Here is a 22,371-nt window from a genome sequence, read left to right as displayed (position 1 = left end):
TTACGGCAGAATAGTATTCCATTGTGTATATATACCACATTTACTACGAGCTTTTATTCAAAGGGGCTTTTTTCACATTTTGTTTTGAAATAATTTCAAACTTACATAAAAGTTAAAAGAGCAGTGTAAATAACTCCTATATACCCTTCATACAGATTCAGCCATTGTTAACATTTAACTTTGCTTTACATCTATCTCTATCTATCTCTCTATCTCTCTATCTATCTCTCTATCTCTCTATCTATCTCTCTATCTATCATCTATCATCTATGTATCTCTTTATTGTGTCCTCTGAACCATTTGACAGTAAGTGGCAGCCATCATGCATACCCCTTTACCTCTAAACACTTCAGTAATATTTCAGTCTATGTTTCCTGAGAACAAGAACATTCTAGCACGTAATCACAGTACAGTCATCAAAATGAGAAAATTTAAAATTAACACAATACTGTTATCTAACCTATAGCCAATATTCAAATGTTGCCATTTGCTGCAATCTTGAAAGGGCTCTTCCTAATTAGTATTGAAATAAAAATTGTGACATCTTGGCATCACCCTAAATATTTTGGAAGCATTAAAATTAACATATTAATTGATTGCTTTAAGACATGGATATATTTTTTTATTTCCATTTTTCAAAATGGTAAATCTATCACTCAACAAGTGTAAGTATTGTTTTGGGCTTATAATAGTTTTATACTGTACCCGTATTTCTATGTATTCTAAATTCCCTAGCTAATCCATTGAGCATAATTGCTTAGAGAATATTCAGATAACGTAGTCTTTGTTCATTGTTTCCTGAAATATGTATATATATTTTGGAAAACCTCATATGATTCTTTATTAAAACCTTCAACATTTGGTAGACGTCAATCACATCTTGCTAGATGAACAAGTCATTACCTAGATAGTTAGGTAAAATTTATCCATTGATCTCATTACTCTTTATTTATAGAAAGGTAGGAAATTAAACTGATATTGATGTTGGGACTTATTTGAACAAATATAATAAAAGTTGGCAAAAGGACGCTAATTCACAACACACATTATTATGTCTACCAATTTATAACTTCTTTTCCATGACCAAGCATATCCAGGTAATAAAATTGCTTTAGTAAAAATTGAGACATCCATTGTCAGTAACAGATAAGGTAAGTGACTTTGTTAATGTCACATAATAAATCACTGACATAATGGAAATCAAAACCTGGTTTTCCTGATACCTAAAGTAGTGTTCTTCCTACTAGATACAGTCTTTTCTGGTATAAAGACAATTAATTTGAATCACAGTTTTCACATGGCTGTGGGCAAATCTAGAAATGTGTCTGGTACTAATAGCTGCTTCTAAACCTTAAAAACATGATGATGGAAGTAGAACTGACTCTGGGTGCTAAACACACAATGGAATGTATAGATGATGTATTATAGCAATGTATACTTGAAACCTACATAATTTTACTAACTAATGTCACCCCAATAAATTTAATAAATAGTAAAACAGAACAAAGCAAAAGGAAAAAAGAAACATGGAAAGTGGAACAATAGACACCATGTAATCAGTAGATAAACAGCCACTAAAACTTAACAGGATTCAAAAAAACTTAAAAGGAATCAAGAACTATGTTACCTCTGCTATATAGGATTATACAGCCAAATTTTCATAATGGAAGCTCTCTCTTTAAGAAATGACAGGCTATTTGTACTTTCAAATAAACAATTGCAAATCTAAAAAAAATATTTTTAAAAATAAGAGCCTTGATGAGAATATATTGAAAATGTGCTGTTCAGTGTTTAAAACAATTTACTTCTTATCAGTGTTAGCATCAGTCTCTATTATATAACTTTTAGATGAATAATGGTATGTATTCCCTCTTTATCAGAGGTCAGCTAGCTATTTCTGTAAAGAGCCAGAGTAAATATTATAGCCTGTGCAGGCAATATAGTCTCTTTCACAACTACTCAGTCCTGCCTTTCTACAGTGAAAGCAGCCAGAAATGATATAAAAATGAAAGGACATGGTTGTGTTACAGTAAAACTTTATTTGAAAAGAACAATCAGGCATCTTCAGGCTGTAGCTTGCTGAGTCTACGTGTATACGTAGATCTCAATCGTGTCTGTACGTTTGTATCACTTAGAGAGCTTTCAGAAAGGATGGGCACCCTACCCTCTGAGAATCTGATTTAATTACTCTGAGGAGGGGACTAAAACATTGGTATGTCTTCAAAATTCCTCAGGTGACTAATGTACAGCTAGAGTTGACAACTACTGATTTATGATCTTTAAAAATTACCTACCTCAAAGTGATTAGTGATCTTTTGAAGAGAAAAATAAAACAGCTCTATAAACCATGCTAGGCACAGGAGAGAAAAAGATAAGTAATGTAGAGTTCTACACTTAAAAATTAGTCTAATGGGGTAACAGATATGTAAGGTGAACAAACTACAGTAAAATGAAATGAAAACAAACTACAGTAAAATGTCATTATTTACTAATGACAGTAAATAATAAGAAAATGTGGTGAACAAAAGAGGAGAGGAAATGAATAGAAATTTAGCTAAGGAAACAATGAATGATCAGGAAAGCAGGAGAGTGGGTTGGATAGGAGAAAGTGTAATTGGGGGTTAAGAATAATAACGGCAGTTTAAATGTTAAGAGTAGTATAAATGAAGAAGAGTATGTATCGGGGACTGGAGTTGGTCGGTAAGAGAATAGGGATTTGCGATACCATCAGTGCTTTCCAGGTGTTGATGTTGTAAGACAAACTAATAGGGTAATTCATCTTGGTTTATTTTTTTATATTTACGTGTAGTCCCAAGTTATAGAAACTAAAATGTATTTTTAAATGACCTAACACATGGAAGCCTATAAAAATAAAAATTCTGTTTTAAAAGAAAGGATATTATTAGCTGGTAATATATGAATTTGTATATTGCCACTTTGTATATCATTCTGTTCTACCTTTTACGAAGTAGTATTCAGCTGGCATACCCAAATAATAAACCTTTTTAAATCTTGAGATTTTTCAGACTGTATTGCATAATATATATTGACATAGTAGCATTAAGTGTTTTTGGTTTGATGGGAAAGGGGCTATTTATTTCATTCAAAATCCTAGCATTTAGAACTGTAAGGGACCTTGAATATAATGAAGTAACTATGATTATGAAAGCACTGTGTAAAATGCAAACTATTTTCTAGGTTCAAGGCAATATCATATAATACAAACTTTCCTCACTCATATATGAAAAGACAGACTCATAGAGGTGAAGTAAATTTAGAATTCTAGTTACATGGCTGGTAATAGACAGAATAAGAAGTCAAGTTTCTTCATCCTTTTTTAATCTTTGTTTGCTACACAAAAAATCCTTAGAAAAATTTTACTTACTGAAATAAAAGGAACTAGAAAGCCCAGATAGTTCCATAACTATTAAAGAAATTACATCAGAGGTTTAAAATCTTCCTACAAAGAAAATACCAAGCACACATCATTTTACAGGCAAGTTCAATCAAATGTTCAAGGAGTATCATGTTTCCCCGAAAATAAGATCTAGCCGGACAATCAGCTCTAATGTGTCTTTTGGAGCAAAAATTAATGTAAGACCCGATATTATATTATACCTGGTATTATATTACATATTATAGTATAGTATAGTATATTACATTACATTATATTATACCTGGTATTATATTATATATTATATGATATTAATTATATTACATAAGACCGGGTCTTAACAGTAAAATAAGACCGGGTCTTATATTAATTTTTGCTCCAAAGGATGCATTAGAGCTGATTGTCTGGCTAGGTCTTATTTTCAGGGAAACATGGTGTATCATTCCAAAACTATTCCAGAGAATGGAGTAACAGGGCATATTCTGTAACACATTCTTTGATACCAATATAACCTTGAAAAACAAAACAAAATAAGAATAGTATGAAAGAGGAAACTTAAAGGCTAGTTTCAGCCATGAACATATACATACATATTCTGAATAGAGTATTAGCAAACTGAATTCATTTACATGTAAAAAAAAATCACACACTGTAACTAAGTTGCATTGTTCTCCAGCAACACAAAGCTGTTTTTACATATGAAAATCTGTATCACTCACCACATTAGCAGATTAGAAGATAATGGTCATCCTAATAGAGTCACAAAAGGCATTTGTTAAAATTTTACACCCATTTATAAATTAAATAAATAAAGAAAATAAAGAGAAGGAGCCTTTCATAACCTGATAAAGGATGTTTACAAAATCAAAACAAAACAACAAACACAACTTTTAAAGGGGCAAATTTAGATATATTTCTTTCTAAAGAGAAGAACATGGATACCTCCTATTACTATTAACATTTAAAGTTTTACTGGCTGTCCTAGCCGGTGTGAGCAGACAAAATGCATTAAGGACATAGGATTTTAAAGGAAAACAAAAAACTGTCATTATTCACAAATTAGATCTTTCTTTTTTACTTTGCTTTCATTTATTTATTTATTTATTTAATTTATTGGCGTGACATTGGTTAGTAAAATTATATAGGTTTCAAGTGTACATTTCTATAATATACCACCTATATATTACATTGTGTGTCCACCACCCAGAGTCAGTTCTCCTTCCATCACATATATTTGACCCCTTTTTACCTCCTCTACCACAAATTAGATTTTTCTACAAAGAAAATCCAAAATAACACAAAGTATTAAAAATAATAAGATATTAGCAAAGCTAGCTATAAGATCAATAATTTCTAACTCTTCGTTATTGGAGTGTACAATTGATTTTGTACACTCTGATAATGAAGAGTTAGAAATTATAATTATGAAAACATAATTTCCTTTGTCAACAATAACTATAAGGTATCTAAAAGTAAATTTAACAGAAGATAGATAAAACCTGTATGGAGAAGATTATAATACTTTGTTGAAAAACCTTGAAGAATCCCTAAGTAAATGGAGAACTATCTCATGTTCCTATGTAGGAGGTCAGTCTCAATTTCATAAGTGTGTCAGTTCCCCCCAAATTGATCTATAGATTCAGTGCTATTCTGTCAGATGTTTTTATTCTGGAACTGACAAACTGACTCTAAAATTTATGTGGAAGCAATTATTAAGAATAGTCAATACACTTCTGAAGAAAATGATAGGGGGCTGAAGAACGAGTGAAGACTTGTCCTACAAATATTAAGAATTATTATAATTATTATAATCCTATTTATTATAGGATTATTATAATCCTAAAATTTCAAGAATTATTATAAAGTATTTATGACCATGCAGTATTGGTATAGGTATAGACAAACTGACCAGCAAGTCACAATACAGAGTCGAGGCGTAGCCCTAGACATATAAAATTTTGATATGTGACAGATGTGCTATACAGATCATCAAGGAAGGAGGGACAAACCATTAAATAAATAGTATTGGGAAAGTTGATTATATATATATGAGTAAAAATGATATTATATTCCTATCATATCATATAAAAAATAAATGCCAGGTATATCAAATACTTTTATGTGGAAGGTAAAACTTTTAAAAGAACTTAATAGAAAAGTCTTTTTGACCTTGGGATCAGGAAGAGCTTCTTGGATAAGGCACAGGGAATAGCAACCAATAAAAAAAGATTTTAAAGCTAACTACATTAAAATTAAGAACTTTCGTTCATCAAAAGAAACCATAAAAAGAATGAAAAAAACAGTTCACAAGCTCGGTGAAAATATTTGCAGTGATATAATTAACAAAGGATTAGTATCAAACATATAGAAAGAAGTCCTATAAATAAATAAGAAAAAGACAAATAATCCAATAGAAAAAATGGGCAAAAGACACAAACAAGTATTTAACAGAAGAGGATACATGAATGAGCCATAAGAATATGAAATGTTCAACATAATTAGTAATAAGGGAACTGTAAAATAAGATCACAACAAATTGTGATTTTTGTGTCACGAGATTGACAAATAAGAAATTTGACAATACCAAAATTTGGAGAGATTGTGGATCAATGGGAATTCTTACACATTGTTGATGGAACTATAAGTAGGTCCTTTATTTTAAAATAGTTTCGAATTATCCTGTGGAGTGGGATATTTGTGTATTATACAATCCAGGGATTCCCTTCTGGGTATAATAACTTAGAAAACTCTTGTCTGTGTACGCAGGAAGACATGTACAAAAGTTCATAGTGACCCTACTTCTAATGGCAATAACTGGAAATAATCCAGATTCTATCAACATGATAACAGGTAAATAAAATTGAAGTGTGTCAACATCCTGAAACATTATTCAGCAGTGAAAATGAGGAAAAAAAAAACTACTACATACAGCTGCATGGATGAATCTCAGGAACATAATGTTGAGTGAAAAATGTAGTCCTACAATACTGTATATGATATGACTCTATCCATTAAAGTTCAAAAATAAAGAAAACCAAACAGTATTTTGTTTGGGGAAAAACACATAAGTGATTTGTTTTTAATTAAGTAGATGATGAAACACAAAATTTAAGGTATGATTAACCTTTGTTAGGAGATAAATGGATGTGACAATGTAGCAATAAGTGGAAGAACGCTATTGATAATGGTCTAGTTCTTAGGTTTAGTGTTGTGCTCAAAAGTGTTCATTCTGTTATTTTCCTGCATAATTTATACATGTGTATATTATTTTATATATATATTAAATACAATATTAAAGTAATATATTTTTGTTTTTCAGAAGTGTGCCTGAATCTTCGAGATCCTCCAACTAATATCATTATAATTCCTGAAAGGCAGGTGAAACCAGAATGGAGATTGCCAAAATTAAATCACCGCTTTAAAACAAGGTAAAATTGCTTTTTGTAAAATATCTTAAATAATTCTCAATGTTATTATATCTGCTCAAAATCTACCCAAAATTTTGCTGCAGTAATTAAATAACTGTACATTTTCACAATGATAATTATAAAATACGTTTTCACTGTTAAAGCTACAATATCTATTTAACAATTGTGTTTCTTTTATTAGATCAGAACTAGATGATATGCCAGAAAAGCAAATCTGTGATATTATTGGCATTTTAGTTTTTGTAGGAAGGGTCCAGCGGTCAAAAAAGAAAGGTAAGCTTTTTATTTTTAATTAAATTTATTGGGGTGACAGTAGTTAGTAAAATTACATAGGTTTCAAGTGTACAATTCTATAATACATCATCTATATATCACATTGTGTGCTCACCACCCAGAGTCAGTTCTCCTTCCATCACCATGTATTTGGATGGGTCTTGAGATTATTATGCTAAGTGAAAAAAGTCAGACAGAAAAAGTCGAGAACCATATGACTTCTCTCATACGTGGGATATAAAACTGAAAGCAACAAAAGAACAAGACAAAGAACCGAAGACTCATAGACACAGACAACAGTTTTTAGTGGTTACCAGATGGTGAGGGAGAAGGGGGTAGCAGAAAAGGGTAAAGGGGGTCAAAAGGTAAGCTTTTGAAATTGAAAGTCATAAAATGTATTACAGTGAATAGTTTTGTATTCATACATGCATAGTCAATTATCTTCATGTATTCTAATATTCTATCCTTGTAGAAAACTGTGAAGATTTTTGGTCACATCGCTGGATTCACATTGCTGACGGGACTTCAGAACAACCATTTGTAGTAGAACTGTTTTCTACATCTCAGCCAGAAATCTTTGAAAATATTTGCCCAAGTACTTAGTTCCAATAGTTTTACCTTTATTTTTGGAAGTGTGGGCATTAACTTAAAAATTGGTCAACTTAATTATGGAGCATCATGATATCTAGGTGGCAAATTTGAGCAGTCTGATAGCATATTTAACTTTTTCTATATTAATATTATATTTGGTACTACAAACGTTAACCACCTTCTGGTTTTCTATTCAGAATTAATTTGGGATTGAAACTAGTTTTTCAGAAAACAGGTTCTTTTATCAATTCTCATTATTAATATTTCAGGCATAAAATCTTAAGAGTCAGTGAAACTAAAACATAGGTAGTCAATACCCTTTGTATCCACTTGGAAATTGACTAAGTAGACTCTATTAAAGAAAATGAAGATTTTACTCATGTACAATTAATTGGTAGAGGATTAGGAGGCTTTGTAACTAAATACTGACAATGACAAGTATGATTCCATTTGAATATTAAATTAATATTAGGGTGGTGGTGTTATACCAGCTGGTCAGTATTTTACTTATTTTGGTGTTGACTTTTTCCCCTTGCATTCATTCAGATATATCAGTATTTTTTCCCACTAATTTTATTTATCTGAAAACATTTTAGGTATGCCTTGTTATACATTTTATATAACAAGTTAGTCTTCAGATCTATTATAAGAAAAAAAGTATATGTAATACTTTTTCACAACTTCAGTAAATTTTCCTTCTTTGACTTTGTAGCATAAAGCTATTTTAGATATGGTGTGCTATTTTACTGTTTTCCAAATGATTATATGAATAAAATACCAATTGTTAAATGTTTGTCAACATTGGGGAAACTCTCAATTCTTGACTATTTGCAATTTTTAAAAAATCAGCAACATGGTAGAAATTGTAGAACGTCAGGAGACCTAGAGACCATATACAAGGCTGTTTTGCTACCCCTTTCTTCTCTATTGCAAAACAGTATTATACAACATTCAGATATTACCTCATTAGATTCCACCCCTCTACTTGTGACATTAATTTTTAAAATTTATCTGATTAGAACCAAACCTTGCCCCAGCTATTGGGGGAGAGGGCAGAAAGAGAGTTTTAGCCAAAACCAAGTCCTTGTCTTCCAAGATGAATGGAGCTATAACCTCTCATGTAACTTCTCTAAGGGCATAAATAATTGATATAGATGACCTCTGATAAGGTAATAATTCCATTACTTTACTTTAGATGGGTTTTATGGCCATTTCCCTCTCTCTTTGTAGCCACTTTAAGCACCAAACTGACACAATTTTGGATAATTATTTTCCACAGAAAAGTTGCCATGCACGTATATTCTATTTCTTGTGATAATGTGAAATGTAAATTTCTAAGAAAGGTTTGTGTGGACTTTGGTGAGGTTTTTTCTAATATACTAGTTGACAGCAATCACAATTTATTTTCATCTTTTGACCAAGAGTAAAGGAAAAAAATCATTAAATGACTGGTGAGTACTTAAGGGGACTTCAGGCCTATGAAGGGGAACGCGGCCAGGGGTCTTCTGGAATAATATCAGAATCCTTTGGTAGTAGGGCATCTTTTTTACTTTTAAGGTAAGTGAAGGACTAAGGGAAACTAATATTGAGTGTTTACTACGTACCAGATGCTCATGCAAGTTATCTCACTTTGTACTCCCAGTTACCTTTTAAAGAGTTGATGTTTTTATAAATTTACAGGTGAGGAAAAAAAGGTCTAGAAGGATTAAGTAATTCCCTAGGTGTCAAACAGCTAGAGTGTTAGATCTGAAATGTCTGATTTTTAACAGTCATGAAATTAAAATTAGAGATTTTGTTAATATTCCTATATTGACATCTTTAACCATGAGTACTCACATTATTTTTAAAGTTTTTGAAATAAAGGAAAGGCGATATAAATTAAGAGAATTATTTTTAGTCGTTTGAACAGATTTCCTTTATTTTCATTGCTACAAAATAAAGATCTAGTAAATATGAGAGGTCGGAAATGAATTTATAGTTATTATCATGCTCTAGGAAAATATTTATTCTTAAATGAGAACCTACTGTTATTGTGAGATTACAAGTATTTACATTTATTTCTTCATTTCCTAGTTTGTAAGACCATAACTGTTTAGGGCATGTAATGAGTTAAAATTTTTAAGAATTGTTGGACTAATGAATTTTCCCAAATAACCTAATACCCTGTTTCCCCAAAAATGAGATCTAGCCGGACAATCAACTCTAATGCATCTTTTGGAGCAAAAAGTAATATAAGACCCGGTATTATATTATATTATATAGACCTGGTATTATATTATATTATATCATATTATATTATATTTATTATATTATACCATATTATATTATACCATATTATATTATATTATATTATATTATATTATATTATATTATATTATATTATATTATATTATATTATGACCCGATCTTATATTATAGTAAAATAACACTGGGTCTTATATTAATTTTTGCTCCAAAAGATGCATTAGAGCTGATTATCCGGCTAGGTCTTATTTTCAGGGAAACACGGTATATGATTTAAAATGATAGCTCTTGAAAGTTGTTGAAGTCTGAAGACATTATAACCCTATTTTCAGGGATTCTTTTTAGTTTATCAAGTTAGTTAGCAAAGTGAACAGAAAAGAATAGATGGTATAAGTCCTGTCATTGAGGCTTAAAATCTAAAATCAACACACGTAAAACACTTGCATAAACAAATTCAAATTAATACTATATAGCCCTATGTGGTGGAAGGAATCAGAGTAATTCAGGGATCAGTGTTAGTTTGGGTTAATGATTCGGAAATCATCATAGAGAAACTAAGCTTCTTTCTCTGCAAAAATAACTGTTCACATTCAGCTGTGTGCCCCATTAGAAAGACTCTTGCACTCTTCAACTGTGCAACAAGGAGTGACTTCAGTTAGATGCAGCTGTTGTACTTTCTAAAAGAAAAGTGTTGGATCCTTTATCTAAAGGAAAAGATAAGTGTCAGATCCTTGTTCCAAGTGTAATCAAGGGACTTGCAGCACTAGTACCGTGTTTCCCTGAAAATAAGACCTAGCTGGACAATCAGCTCTAATGCGTCTTTTGGAGCAAAAATTAATATAAGACCCGGTCTTATTTTACTGTAAGACTGAGTCTGTAATGTAATATAATATAATATAATATAATATAATATAATATAATATAATATAATACAATACAATACAATTACAATACAACACAACACAACACAACACAATACAATACAATACAATACAATACAATACAATACAATTATAATATAATATACCGGGTCTTATATTAATTTTTGCTCCAGAAGACACATTAGATCTGATTGTCCAGCCAGGTCTTATTTTCAGGGAAACACGATATCACCTAGGAGCTTATCAGAAATGGAGTATCTCAAGCCCCACCCTAAAACTACTGAATCCTATTTTGCATTTTAACAATTGTCCTAGGTAATTCCTATGTTTATTAAAGTTTGAGGAGCACTGTGTTACATCCTGATCTTCGTATGTCCTCTTTGAAATGCAGAAGTAATTTCATAAATGTTTTCATTTTCTACAGTGACATATTTCATGTGTACACAGTTGAAAGTTGTCAGAAACGATACTCAAGTACCTAAACTGCTTTACCTCACCACTACAAATGAGAGTCACGTGTTTATTACTGGTGAGCAGTTTCTTTGTATATACTTTATTGGAAATGTAACATATTTTCTCTTCATTAAATTAACTTTCACATTACAACTTTCAACCACAAGATAGCCTTATTTGACCTCCTTTATCACTATAATAATGTTTTAGCAAAGAATATGTAGCCTATGAAATATACTGCTTCTAGATTATTTACGATTGAAGCAATAATTTTGTGACTTACGGGAGAATTATGTTTACGTCTTTTAGCTAACTTTATTTCCTGCTTGATGTAAAGTAGACAATCATAAATTGCTTGATTGAAAACTGTAAGGGCCTATATCACAATATGCATTCAATTAATATTTTAAAATACTAAATAAAACAAAAATGTGCATCAAATTTTAGCCCTGGAATCTCATATTTTACTTAAATAGTAAGACGAGAAGAGTCTCACTACTTGTCTCTAAGGACAATGTTTTCCTCTATTACCATTGATAATGGATATGAAAACAATAAAGATACAAGTTTCCAGATGAGTGAGGGAATGGTGTGGGATGGTGTGTTTCCTAGAATGCTACCATATAGGTAACTAGGAAATTTGTCAAAAGAAGAGTCCTCGGAAGTGTATAACACACATCTTTGTCAATACCTCATTTTACAAATACTAATAATATCAGATGTGAATACATATTAATAACATGAGATGTAAATATCACTTTTAAGTATGTTTTAAGAACATGAATTTAAATGTTGAACTATACTCAGGCAGTTTAGTTTATACACGATGTCATACCTTCAAGATAATACATGATTTAAAAATCAATTTTTTAAGAAAATGCCAGCCATTTGGATAGTTCGAAAAATTCCAGATTATTAGTTTTCTTTTTCTTAAGTCTCTTAAGTATCTTGTAGACAGCTACTGTTTAGTCCACTTAAACTCTAATATGTCTGATTTTGTTCTTGACTTAAGATTTGTTTACTCTATTTGATAATTTTTGTATGCATATTAAGTACAATTATTTGCTACATAGAGAATAAGTGAATTTGACTTCTTTTCTTGGTGACATAAGAAACTGTTTTAATATTAAACTGTTTTTATACAAATGTCCATGCAGTTTATTACAGTGAGTTGTTGTTTTTTTCTTTTTGTTTGTTTGTTTTGGTTTTGGGTTTTTTTTTTTTTTTTTGCACTTTAACCTTCTTACAAAGAGGTCATAGAAGCCAACTGTGTGCCAATGATATCAAGGTAAAAAATTTTATTCACTGGATTAAAACAAAGACCGATTCTGGGGAAATGAAAAATTCTGTTATTGGGGGATATTACCCCTATCCACCAGTGCCGGAGACATTTTCAAAGTATAGAAGTTCTATTAAAGGTACTAATGTAATTGCCAATTTTTTGTGATATGTTTGTACGTTATATGTACGGTATGTGCTATATCAGTTAGTCATCTTTGTCGTTTTATTTTAGGGGCGTGAGTCAAAGTGTAGCAACACTCACTGATAATAGCTGTGTCTTTATGAGGACCTAAAGTACATGTTATGCCTCTTAAAGGTTAATATTTTTATTTTATTAGATTAGAGGAACAGAAAGAACATAGACAATGACTAACTAGAAATAATATCTTGATTTAATATCATTGAGATCCAGTCTGACCTTAGTAGATTTCAACTCCTATGACATTACATAGAGAGATTAAAGATATCAGTGGGGACACTGGAAATCTGATATCAAGATATTGAAAACTGTATTATGCTGCTCTGCAGAGTGATATATATTGGATATAATAAAACCGAGTGCTACCTTTAAATAAAAATGACACCAAAATAAATGAGATACAGAATAAGTACTGATGAGAGGCCTAAATTAATTTATTTTAGTACAATTAAGATATGACAATGTAAATTTACTAACAATTGTCACCCCAATAAAAGTAATTAAAAAAAAAAAAAAACAACAACAACAAAAAAAAAAGATATGACAGTTGAGAACTTTAACATAGGTATGTGTATTGTTTTTAAAAAGTCATGGGATAATTGCATGGTTTTGGGGGAACAAAAGAGAAGTTTGGAAATACTGACCTATCATCATCTAAATATTAGCATCCTCTTGTACTTTATAATGCCATCCATATATAGTATATGTTTAAAAATATTAAAATGTGTGTTTCAATTCAGTGGCTCAGCAGCACCTTATAGTCTGAAATATGATATATAAATTACATTCAGTATGCAAAATTTCTGTTTCAAATTAAAATTCCAGTCTAAAAGACTGTATCACAATTTAACTGATAAATATGTTTTGCCTCTTTTACAGAAATTACATAGGGGTATACCAAGTATAAACATAAAGTCTTGCAAATTTACGTTATGTAGCAATTTCATATTGTGAAATTACATTGCAAATCTAATTCTTATTTTTATCATTTCAGTTCTTTGAAACTTACAATTTTCTTGGAATTACTCTTTTGCAGTTGAGTCGCTCTTGACAGCTATAAGTGAAGTGAGGAAGGAGATTGAAGACTTGCAGTATAGGGAACAAAAGCGCATTGCAATTCAGGGGACAATTACTGTTATAAAGTATATCCCCCATAGCCGTGCAACTGAAAGTGCCTCAGCATCAGAAACACTTCGGGTATGGTGCCAGAGTTAATAGTATACCTCTGAAAGCACTGTGATCATAATTACGATTGGTACCTTGTTCGTTGTATTCTTTTTTTAAACATTCTTTTTTTGTTGTTTTTATTAAGAAAGCATGCCAAAAAACAAGCAAACAACCAAAAAACACATAACTGTGAGACCATACCCCCTTCCCAGTCTAAGAGAAAAAAATGGTTTTTTTGGCTGTTTCATTTTTTTGTTATTTATTTGGGAGCAGGCTGGGCTGAAGTTCCCAGCTTCTGATAGGCCCTCAAAACTCGGTATCTTATTTTTGCTTTCTACATAATTTGAACCTATCATGATTGTCATTATTTAAATTCCCAGGTGGTATATACGATTATAGACATACCTTGGAGGTATTGCAGGTTTGGTTCCAGACCACTGCAATAAAGTGAATATTGCAATAAAGCAAGTCACATGAATTTTTTGGTTTCCCAGTGCATATAAAAGTTATGTCTGCACTATATTATAGACTATTAAGTGTGCAATAGCATTATGTCTAAAAAGCAATGCACATACCTTAATTAAAAATACTTTATTGCTAAAAAATGCTAACCATCATCTGAGCCAGCTGGAAAAATGGTGCTGATAGACTTGCTGCTTAACACAGGGTTGCCACAAACATTCAATTTGTAAAAACATGCAATATCTGCAAAGCACAATAAAGTGAGGCACAATGAAATGAGGTATGCCTGTATATTCTATTCCTACCTTTTGTCAAGACCAAAATTGTAGGAATACTTCCACAGGAAGTTTTTGCCTCTGAATCTGGCATGGCAGTCTTACCCAGGTTCTATAAGAGTTAGCAATGACTCTTATAAAATAAATGCTGTAATAGAAGATGCTACTTCTAAAAATCTATGCACAATCAAGACAAATAAGTTAATTTTTTCCATGAGTTTATCTTTTAAAAATTATTTCTAGGATTACTATCTATGTGGGAATGCGCATCTACTCCAACTTTTAAGCTATACTAATATAAGAGGGATTTTACCTTCCTTTTAACAATATTTTAACAGCCGATGGAATTGTATAAATCATCTTTATAAAAGCAGAATTATGGTTGCAACATTTTGTCACAATTCTTACGATTTTGAAAAATGGATAAACTAAAATTGTAGACTTTTAAGAGAAAAATGATTTTTATGAATAAGCTTAAAATGTATTCTCTAATTTTTTGGTTTTAGAATGGTAACCAACCCTCAACATCCCAGACAGCTGAAAGAGAAAGTCAAAGTCAGGAAATAGATGGTAAACAGCACCAAGAGAATGGCCCTATGAGTTCTCAGTGTTCTCAAACTACATATACAAGTTTGAGCCCTACCAAGAAAAAAAGGATTGTGCAGGGGCAATATACCAAACTGTAAGTCATTTGTATTAATGCTGTGCATAGCCCTTTGTTTGTTTGTTTGTTTTTGTCTTGTTTCTACCCTATAAAATGAGCAATTGTACTAGAAGCCATTTTAATTTTTTAGGGCTGCCAAAGACTGAGATCAGGGTATCTGCAGGATGAGTTCCTAGTGAGAGCTGTAACGTACATGGAGTGATCAAAAAATATGGTGAATGTTTAAATTTTAAAAATGTATTACAGTAAAAGACACACTGCCATTATTCCCCCTCAAAATACTCCCTTTCACTTTGACAGTACTTACCTCACTATTTTTGCCACTTTCTGAAGCAGTTCCGGAAGTCCTCTTTTCTGAGCATCTTTAGTTGCACTGTTATGGCTGCTTCCATGTCCTGAATCATTTTGACTTTGAGGAAGAGCCAGAAGTCATACAGTGCCAGATCTTGTGAATAAGTTGGATGAGGACACACTGTAATGTTTTTATTTGACAGAAATTGCCATATACCAAAAGCCATGTGTGACACGGAGCATTGTCATGATGGAGGATGATTTATGTCACACCTTAAAACACACCTTCACACCGTGAACCCCCCTCCCCCCATCCACCACCACCCCGACCTCACACCGAGCCATCACATTATACACATAAAATTATAGTTGGCATTCATTAATGTCCAGCCTCTGGTGTACAATGCCATGACCAGGCATCCACAGCATCCCTGAGGTGGTCTCCCAAACAGGACACATGTCCATCGGACACCCAACAAAATCCCCAAACACTATTGAATAAGTTCCCCAAAGTAATTCTCAAAAAACCCTGAGACCATCCTGTGGTCACCAGCCGCCCCCCACTCCCTTCACCCTTCCCCCCATCCCCAACCCTCTCCCCCCCGGTGTGAGGGATGTAAAAATAAAATAAAATAAAATAAAACTATAGAAAAAAAAACACACACACCTTCTCTCAACCGTAGTAGCTCACACCCGACTGACTGCACCAAACAAGTTGAAACTTGTCACACACTGTTACTAAGGTTCACCTTGCTGCTTCCAGTATTGAAGATCCCTGCCTTTCCATTGGATGGCACTCAGCAGCAGCACTCACCATATTTTGTGATCACAATGGAACGGCTCCATGTCACACATTGCTTCTGGTATGCAATTTCTGTCATATAAAAACATTATAGTGTGTCTTCATCCAGCTTATTCACCGGATCTGGCACCGTGCAATTTCTGGTTCTTCCCCAAAGTCAAAATGACTATGAAAGGTAAATGTTTTTAATTGAGTCAGGACGTTGAGGCAGCCACGACAGCGCAACTAAAAACACTCATGAAAGAGGATTTCCAGAACTGCTTCAGAAAGTGGCAAGAACAATGGGATAAGTGTGTTCAAAGTGAGGGGGGTGGCATTTTGAGGGAGATTAATGGCAATGTGTCTTTTACTGTAATTTTTAAATTTTATTTAAACATTCACAGTATTGTTTGCTCACACCTTATAGAATCTTTTCCATGCCTCTCCCATGGTTTTTGGTGGTTAATTGGCGATCTTTGTCATTTCTTAGCTTAGAGAAGCATTACCCCAATCTCTGCCTTCATCTTCACATGGCATTTTCCTTGTTGGCACATCTGTGTCCAAATTTCCCCTTTTTGTAAGGATGCCAGCCATATTGGATTAGGGACCCACTCTGGAAAACTGGTCCCCTCCAGTTTTACCTTTTCTTAAGCAATTACATCTTCAGTGACCTTATTTACAAATAAGATCACATTCTGAGGATCCCTGAAGATGTAATTGCTTACATATTGGTAGTCATATTGACATTTGGTGGGGACATAATTCAACCCATAACAATCTGCCCTCTGTCCCCTAAAAGTTCATTTCTTACATGCAAAATACATTCACCCCATCACACCATCCGCCAAATTCTTAACCCAGACCAACATCAACTCTGAGTCCAAAATGTCATCCAAATATCATCTAAATCATGTATGAATAAGATGCAGGGTGATTCATCCTGGGGCAAAATTTTTTTTTTCATGACTGAACCTGTGAAACTAGACGTGTTATCTGTCTGAAATGCAATGGTGGGACAGGCATTCCAAAAAGGAGAAATTGGAAGGAAAAAAGGGATCATGGGTCACAAGCACATCTGAAACCTAGCAGGGCCAATTCCATATGATTTTAAGATTTCAGAATTATCCTTTCTGGCATGATACTATGTCCTCTGGGCTCACCAGGTGGCACTGAGTGGTGGCCCTGTACTCCAGAATTGAGGAGATGGCCCTGCCTTCTGTAACTGAGGAAAGGGCCACACCCTCTGGGTCATTCTTCCCTTTTTTGAAGGATAACACATGATCACAACTGGGTATCTCTGTTGCCTCTTTTCCTGACTGTAGAATTCCAGAAATCTGACAACCTGTCTTCATTCTGTCCCACCTATGTCCCTTTCAGTCTAAGCTAGTAGCATGCCTACTGAGGTGGTTGATTGGATCCACAAGTCACAGGCCTAATCTCTTGGGCAAATGGTTGTCCAAATCCTTGGTGTTCTCTCCAGAGCAAACTTTCTCATTTTTTGCAATATGAATAGGTTGAGAATTTTCCAAGTATTGAAGATCTGGTACCTTTTTTCTTAATAAATTATTTTTCACCGCTCTCATATTTTACTATAAGCAACAAGGAGAAACCAGGTTGTACCTTCAACACATTGCTTAGAAGTTCAGCTAAATATGTAAGTTCATTGCATATAAGTTTCACTTTCTATCCAACAGAACAGAATTCAGCCAAGTCTTCTGCTACTTTATACCAAGGATCGCCTTTCATCCAGTTTCCAATAGCACATTCTTCATTTCTGTCTGAGACCTCACCAGAAGCACCTTTTACATTCATATTTCTAGCAATATTATTTTCATGACAATATGTGTATAATCTAAGACAACAGAAGGTTTGTCCACAGCTTTCTTCTTTTCTTTCTGAACCCTCAACAGATTCTCCTTCAAAATTCATATTTCTACCAATATTCTCTTCAGGGCAGTTGAGTCTTTTTCTATTATGTATCTCAAAACTCTTTCAGCCACTACCCATCATCTTTATCTTCTCTTCTTTAAGCCCTCTCACGCCTTTCTGTCCTTAGTTATCCTTCTATACTTCTTGTCTCTTTTCATTTCTTTAACCTTTCTTTTTTCAGTTTTCTCAGCTGATACTCGTAGACATTGTATACTCCACTTCTCTCATTTAGAACCTTTAAGACATCTAAGTCATACAAATGAATTACTACATATTCCAGTAAAAATCTTCTAAGGCACTTTTCAAAATTCTGTATAATGTAATGGTGCTCCTAGAGTTTGAAAACTGTTGTTTCTAATTTATTTCAGATGAAAAAAATTATAATCACATGCATTTAAAAGTATAAACATGCTGTTTAAGGATCTCAAAATGCATATAATTTAACTATTTTTAGTATTTACATTTCTCTCAGAGTTGATGGTTTCAGTTTACTAATTTCTAGAAATACCGTGTTTTCAATAATTGAAAAAAATTAAAACTACAACTATAAAATATTTTTTTTTTATTTCCTGGAGTTCTGTAGTTAAATGGATTCACTCTTCCTTCATGAAAGCTACTTCTTTTTAGTTCATTAATAACTCACTAGTAAAATGAAGAATCCTGTTATTATAAGAGACATATCCTTTGATAAATAAGTTGAACAATATTATGTGGCATTCTACAATATGACATTTCTATTTTTATGGTTTTAGTTTTGGAATACAATAGAAAAAACTCACCACAGAAGAATGCTAAAAGCCCAAAAGATGGAAATCTTTCTTTATGAAAGCAGGCTTCTCCTCAGCTTCAAAATAAGATGCTGTCTTGTTTCTCCATTCATTTTAGTTCAGTCATCACTTAGTGAGCAGATATTATGTGGAAATACAAAAATAAATAAAGTCTATACTTTTGTAGGGCTTATAGAAGAATCAGGTGTAAGAGACAAATTGATAAAACTGGAATTGCAACACAAGTGTGATGAACGCTGACAGAACTTTAGTCATGGTGCTGTGAGAGCATATACAAGAAGCAGTGAGCCTTGACTAGAGATCAAGGATGGCTTCTTATAGGAAATAATGCCTGAGTTAAATAATCAGGCAAAGGAAAAGGGATATAGGGTTGTTCCACTCAGAAAGAAAAGCATGAAGATTTGAAGTACCATGAGGCTTATAAAAAACTCTGGCGAAGTTTTTTCGCCAGAATTGGCGAGTTAGGAAGATGGCGAGTTAGGCCAGATAGTTTTCCAGAATATTTGAATAAAGTAAACATGAAAATAAGCCATTGAACTAATTTTTTAATTCCTGTCATCGAGAATAAAATATGTGTGCATGCGCGTGTGTGTATGTATATAAATACATCTTTAGTTGATGTTTAATAAAGTTGAGTACTTGCTTTTGTGGAATACTCCTTAAAAGAATATTTAAACCTATTGCAGTATTTGAATTATGTTATGTATAGATAATTGTTCGTAATTTGAAAGTATTTTTCTTAAATGTTTAATGCACCACTTTAATAAACTAAACATATGTTTTCTAAATTTATTAAATTAGAATAAATTCTGGATGGAAGCAATTCATTTCTTTCATTCAATTTGGTATCATATCTCTTTTTTATACTATTGGTTATCCTTTTTCCGTCTTTTGTAGAGTTCCTTTACCTCAGCCAGAAACTGGACAAACAAAAGGAAATAAACCAGACATGCCAAGCATCTTCCAACGTATGTTGCTTTAATTATTATTAGTAGTAGTATTAATGAAATCTTCACATAACACTGTTACATACAGATTATTCTTGATTCTACATTTTTTGTGTCATGCCTGCCATTAGCATAATATAAATATGTCAAATAAATATATAGCTAGCTATTTTTGTTGCTGGTTTTCATTTATATTAGGTTAGGTCCTTGTCAAAAATACTTGTCCCAAATTGAGAACAATATTGTTGTATCATCAAAGTGAAAATAAATATAAACAAACTTACACTTATCTATTTGTTTCTTTAGTAGCATATCCCTTCAAGTGTAATATTTTTTTTAAATTAAAGTTTATTGGGGTGACAATGCTTAGTAAAGTTACATAGGTTTCAAGTGTACAATTCTGTAATACATCATCTATATATCACATTGTGTGTTCACCACCCAGAGTCAGTTCTCCTTCCATCACCATGTATTTGATCCCATTGACCCTCATCTACCACCTCCCTCCCCCTTACACTCTGGTAACCACTAAACTACTGTCTATGTCTGTGAGTTTTTGTTCCTTCATTCGTTTGTCTTGTTCTTTTGTTGTTTTCAGTGTTATATTCCACATATCAGTGAAATCATATGGATCTCGACTTTTTCTGTCTGACTTATTTTGCTTAGCATTATAATCTCATGATCCATCCATGTTGTCACAAATGGCCCTATTTCATCATTTCTCATGGAAGAATAGTATTCCATTGTGTATATATACCACCAGTTCTTTATCCATTCATCTATCGAAGGACACTTTGGTTGTTTCTATGTCTTGGGCACTGTGAAAAGCTGCAGTGAATATCAGAGTACATATATCTTTACGGATAAATGTTTTCAGATTTTTTGGGTAGCTATCCAGGAAAGGGATTGCTGTGTCATATGGTAATTAATTCTATTGTTAATTTTTGGGGGTATCTCCACACTGCCTTCTTTAGTGGCTAGACAAGTCTGTATTTCCACCAACATTGTATGAGGGTTCCTTTTTCTCTATAGCCTCTCCAACACTTGTTATTATTTGTCTTGTTCATAATAGCCATTCTAACTGCTGTTATCAAGTTAATCCAGTTAATGAGGTGATATCTCTTTGTGGTTTTTATTTGCATTTCTCTGATGGTTCGTGATGTTGAGCATTTTTTCATATGTCGATTGCCATTTGTATGCACTCTTTGGAGAAATGTCTATTCAGCTCCTCTACCATTTTTCAACTGGATTGTTTGTTTTTGTTGTTGTTGAGTTGTATGAGTTCCTTATATATTTTGGATATTAGCCCCTTATCGAAGGCGTTGTTTGCAAAAATCTTCTCCTCTTCAATTATTGCCTCTTTATTTTGTTGATGGTTTCTTTTGCTATACAGAAGCTTTTTAGTTTGATATAGTCCTATTCATTTATTTTAGCTTTCACTTCCCTTGCCTTTGAAGTCAAATTGATAAAATCCTCTTTGAACCCAAGGTCCATAAGTTTACTACCTAAGTTGTCTTCTATGCAATTTATTGTTTCAGGTCTTATGTTTAGGTCTTTGATCCATTTTGAGTTAACTGTGGTACATGGTGAGAGACACCAGTCTAGGTTCATTTTTTTTAATTGGATCCCATCTGACTACTCATCAATTTTTTATTTTATTTTATTTTATTTTTTTAATTTATTGGGGTGACAAATATTAATGAAATTACATAATTTCAGGTGTACAATTCTGTATTACATCATTTATATCTCACATTTTTTATTCACCACCCAGAGGGAATTCTCCTTCCATCACCATATATTTGATCCCCCTTCCCCTCATCTCCCACCCCCCAACCCTCTTACTCTCTGGTAACCACTAAACTATTGTCTGTGTCTATGAGTTTTTGTTTCTCATTTGTTTGTCTTCTTCTTTTGTTGTTTTTGGTTCTCTCTCTGCTTTTTCTGTCTGACTTATTTCGCTTAGCATTATACTCTAAAGATTCATGTTGTCACAAATGTTCCTATATCGTCTTTCCTTAACGCCGAATAGTATTCCATTGTGTAAATATACCACAACGTCTTTATCCATTCATCTATCGAAGGATATTTTAGTTGTTTCCATGTCTTGGCCACTGTAAACAAACCTGCAATGAACATTGGAACACATGTGTCTTTATGTATAAATGATTTAAAATTCTTTCGGTAGATACCCAGGAGAGGGATTGCTGGGTCATATGGTAATTCCATTTGTAATTTTTTGAGGAACCTCCACACTGCCTTCCATAGCGGCTGCACCAGTCTACATTCCCACCAACAGCGTATGAGGGTTCCTTTTTCTCCA

The 22,371-nt window shown here is 32.8% G+C and overlaps 1 protein-coding gene across 2 annotated transcripts in view; it reads left to right on the top strand.

Moving 5' to 3' along the window:
- Positions 1 to 22,371, top strand: part of RADX (RPA1 related single stranded DNA binding protein, X-linked) — a gene marked incomplete at its 5' end in the record, with an annotated part of 54,072 nt that overhangs the window by 10,836 nt on the left and 20,865 nt on the right. The window contains 8 exons of one of the 2 annotated variants that reach the window (XM_081042460.1): positions 6,714 to 6,822; positions 7,004 to 7,095; positions 7,568 to 7,690; positions 11,236 to 11,340; positions 12,518 to 12,682; positions 13,781 to 13,941; positions 15,155 to 15,330; positions 19,999 to 20,069. In XM_081042460.1, coding sequence (XP_080898586.1) covers positions 6,714 to 6,822; positions 7,004 to 7,095; positions 7,568 to 7,690; positions 11,236 to 11,340; positions 12,518 to 12,682; positions 13,781 to 13,941; positions 15,155 to 15,330; positions 19,999 to 20,069 — 1,002 coding nt within the window. The remainder of the gene's footprint in view (positions 1 to 6,713; positions 6,823 to 7,003; positions 7,096 to 7,567; positions 7,691 to 11,235; positions 11,341 to 12,517; positions 12,683 to 13,780; positions 13,942 to 15,154; positions 15,331 to 19,998; positions 20,070 to 22,371) is intronic. The other variant, XM_081042461.1, reaches the window with a different exon arrangement.

This window comes from Rhinolophus hipposideros (assembly GCF_964194185.1).
Source record: "Rhinolophus hipposideros genome assembly, chromosome: X".
NCBI lineage: Eukaryota > Metazoa > Chordata > Mammalia > Chiroptera > Rhinolophidae > Rhinolophus > Rhinolophus hipposideros.
Note: the sequence above shows the minus strand (reverse complement) of the source record. Positions and strands in the feature narration are given on the sequence as shown.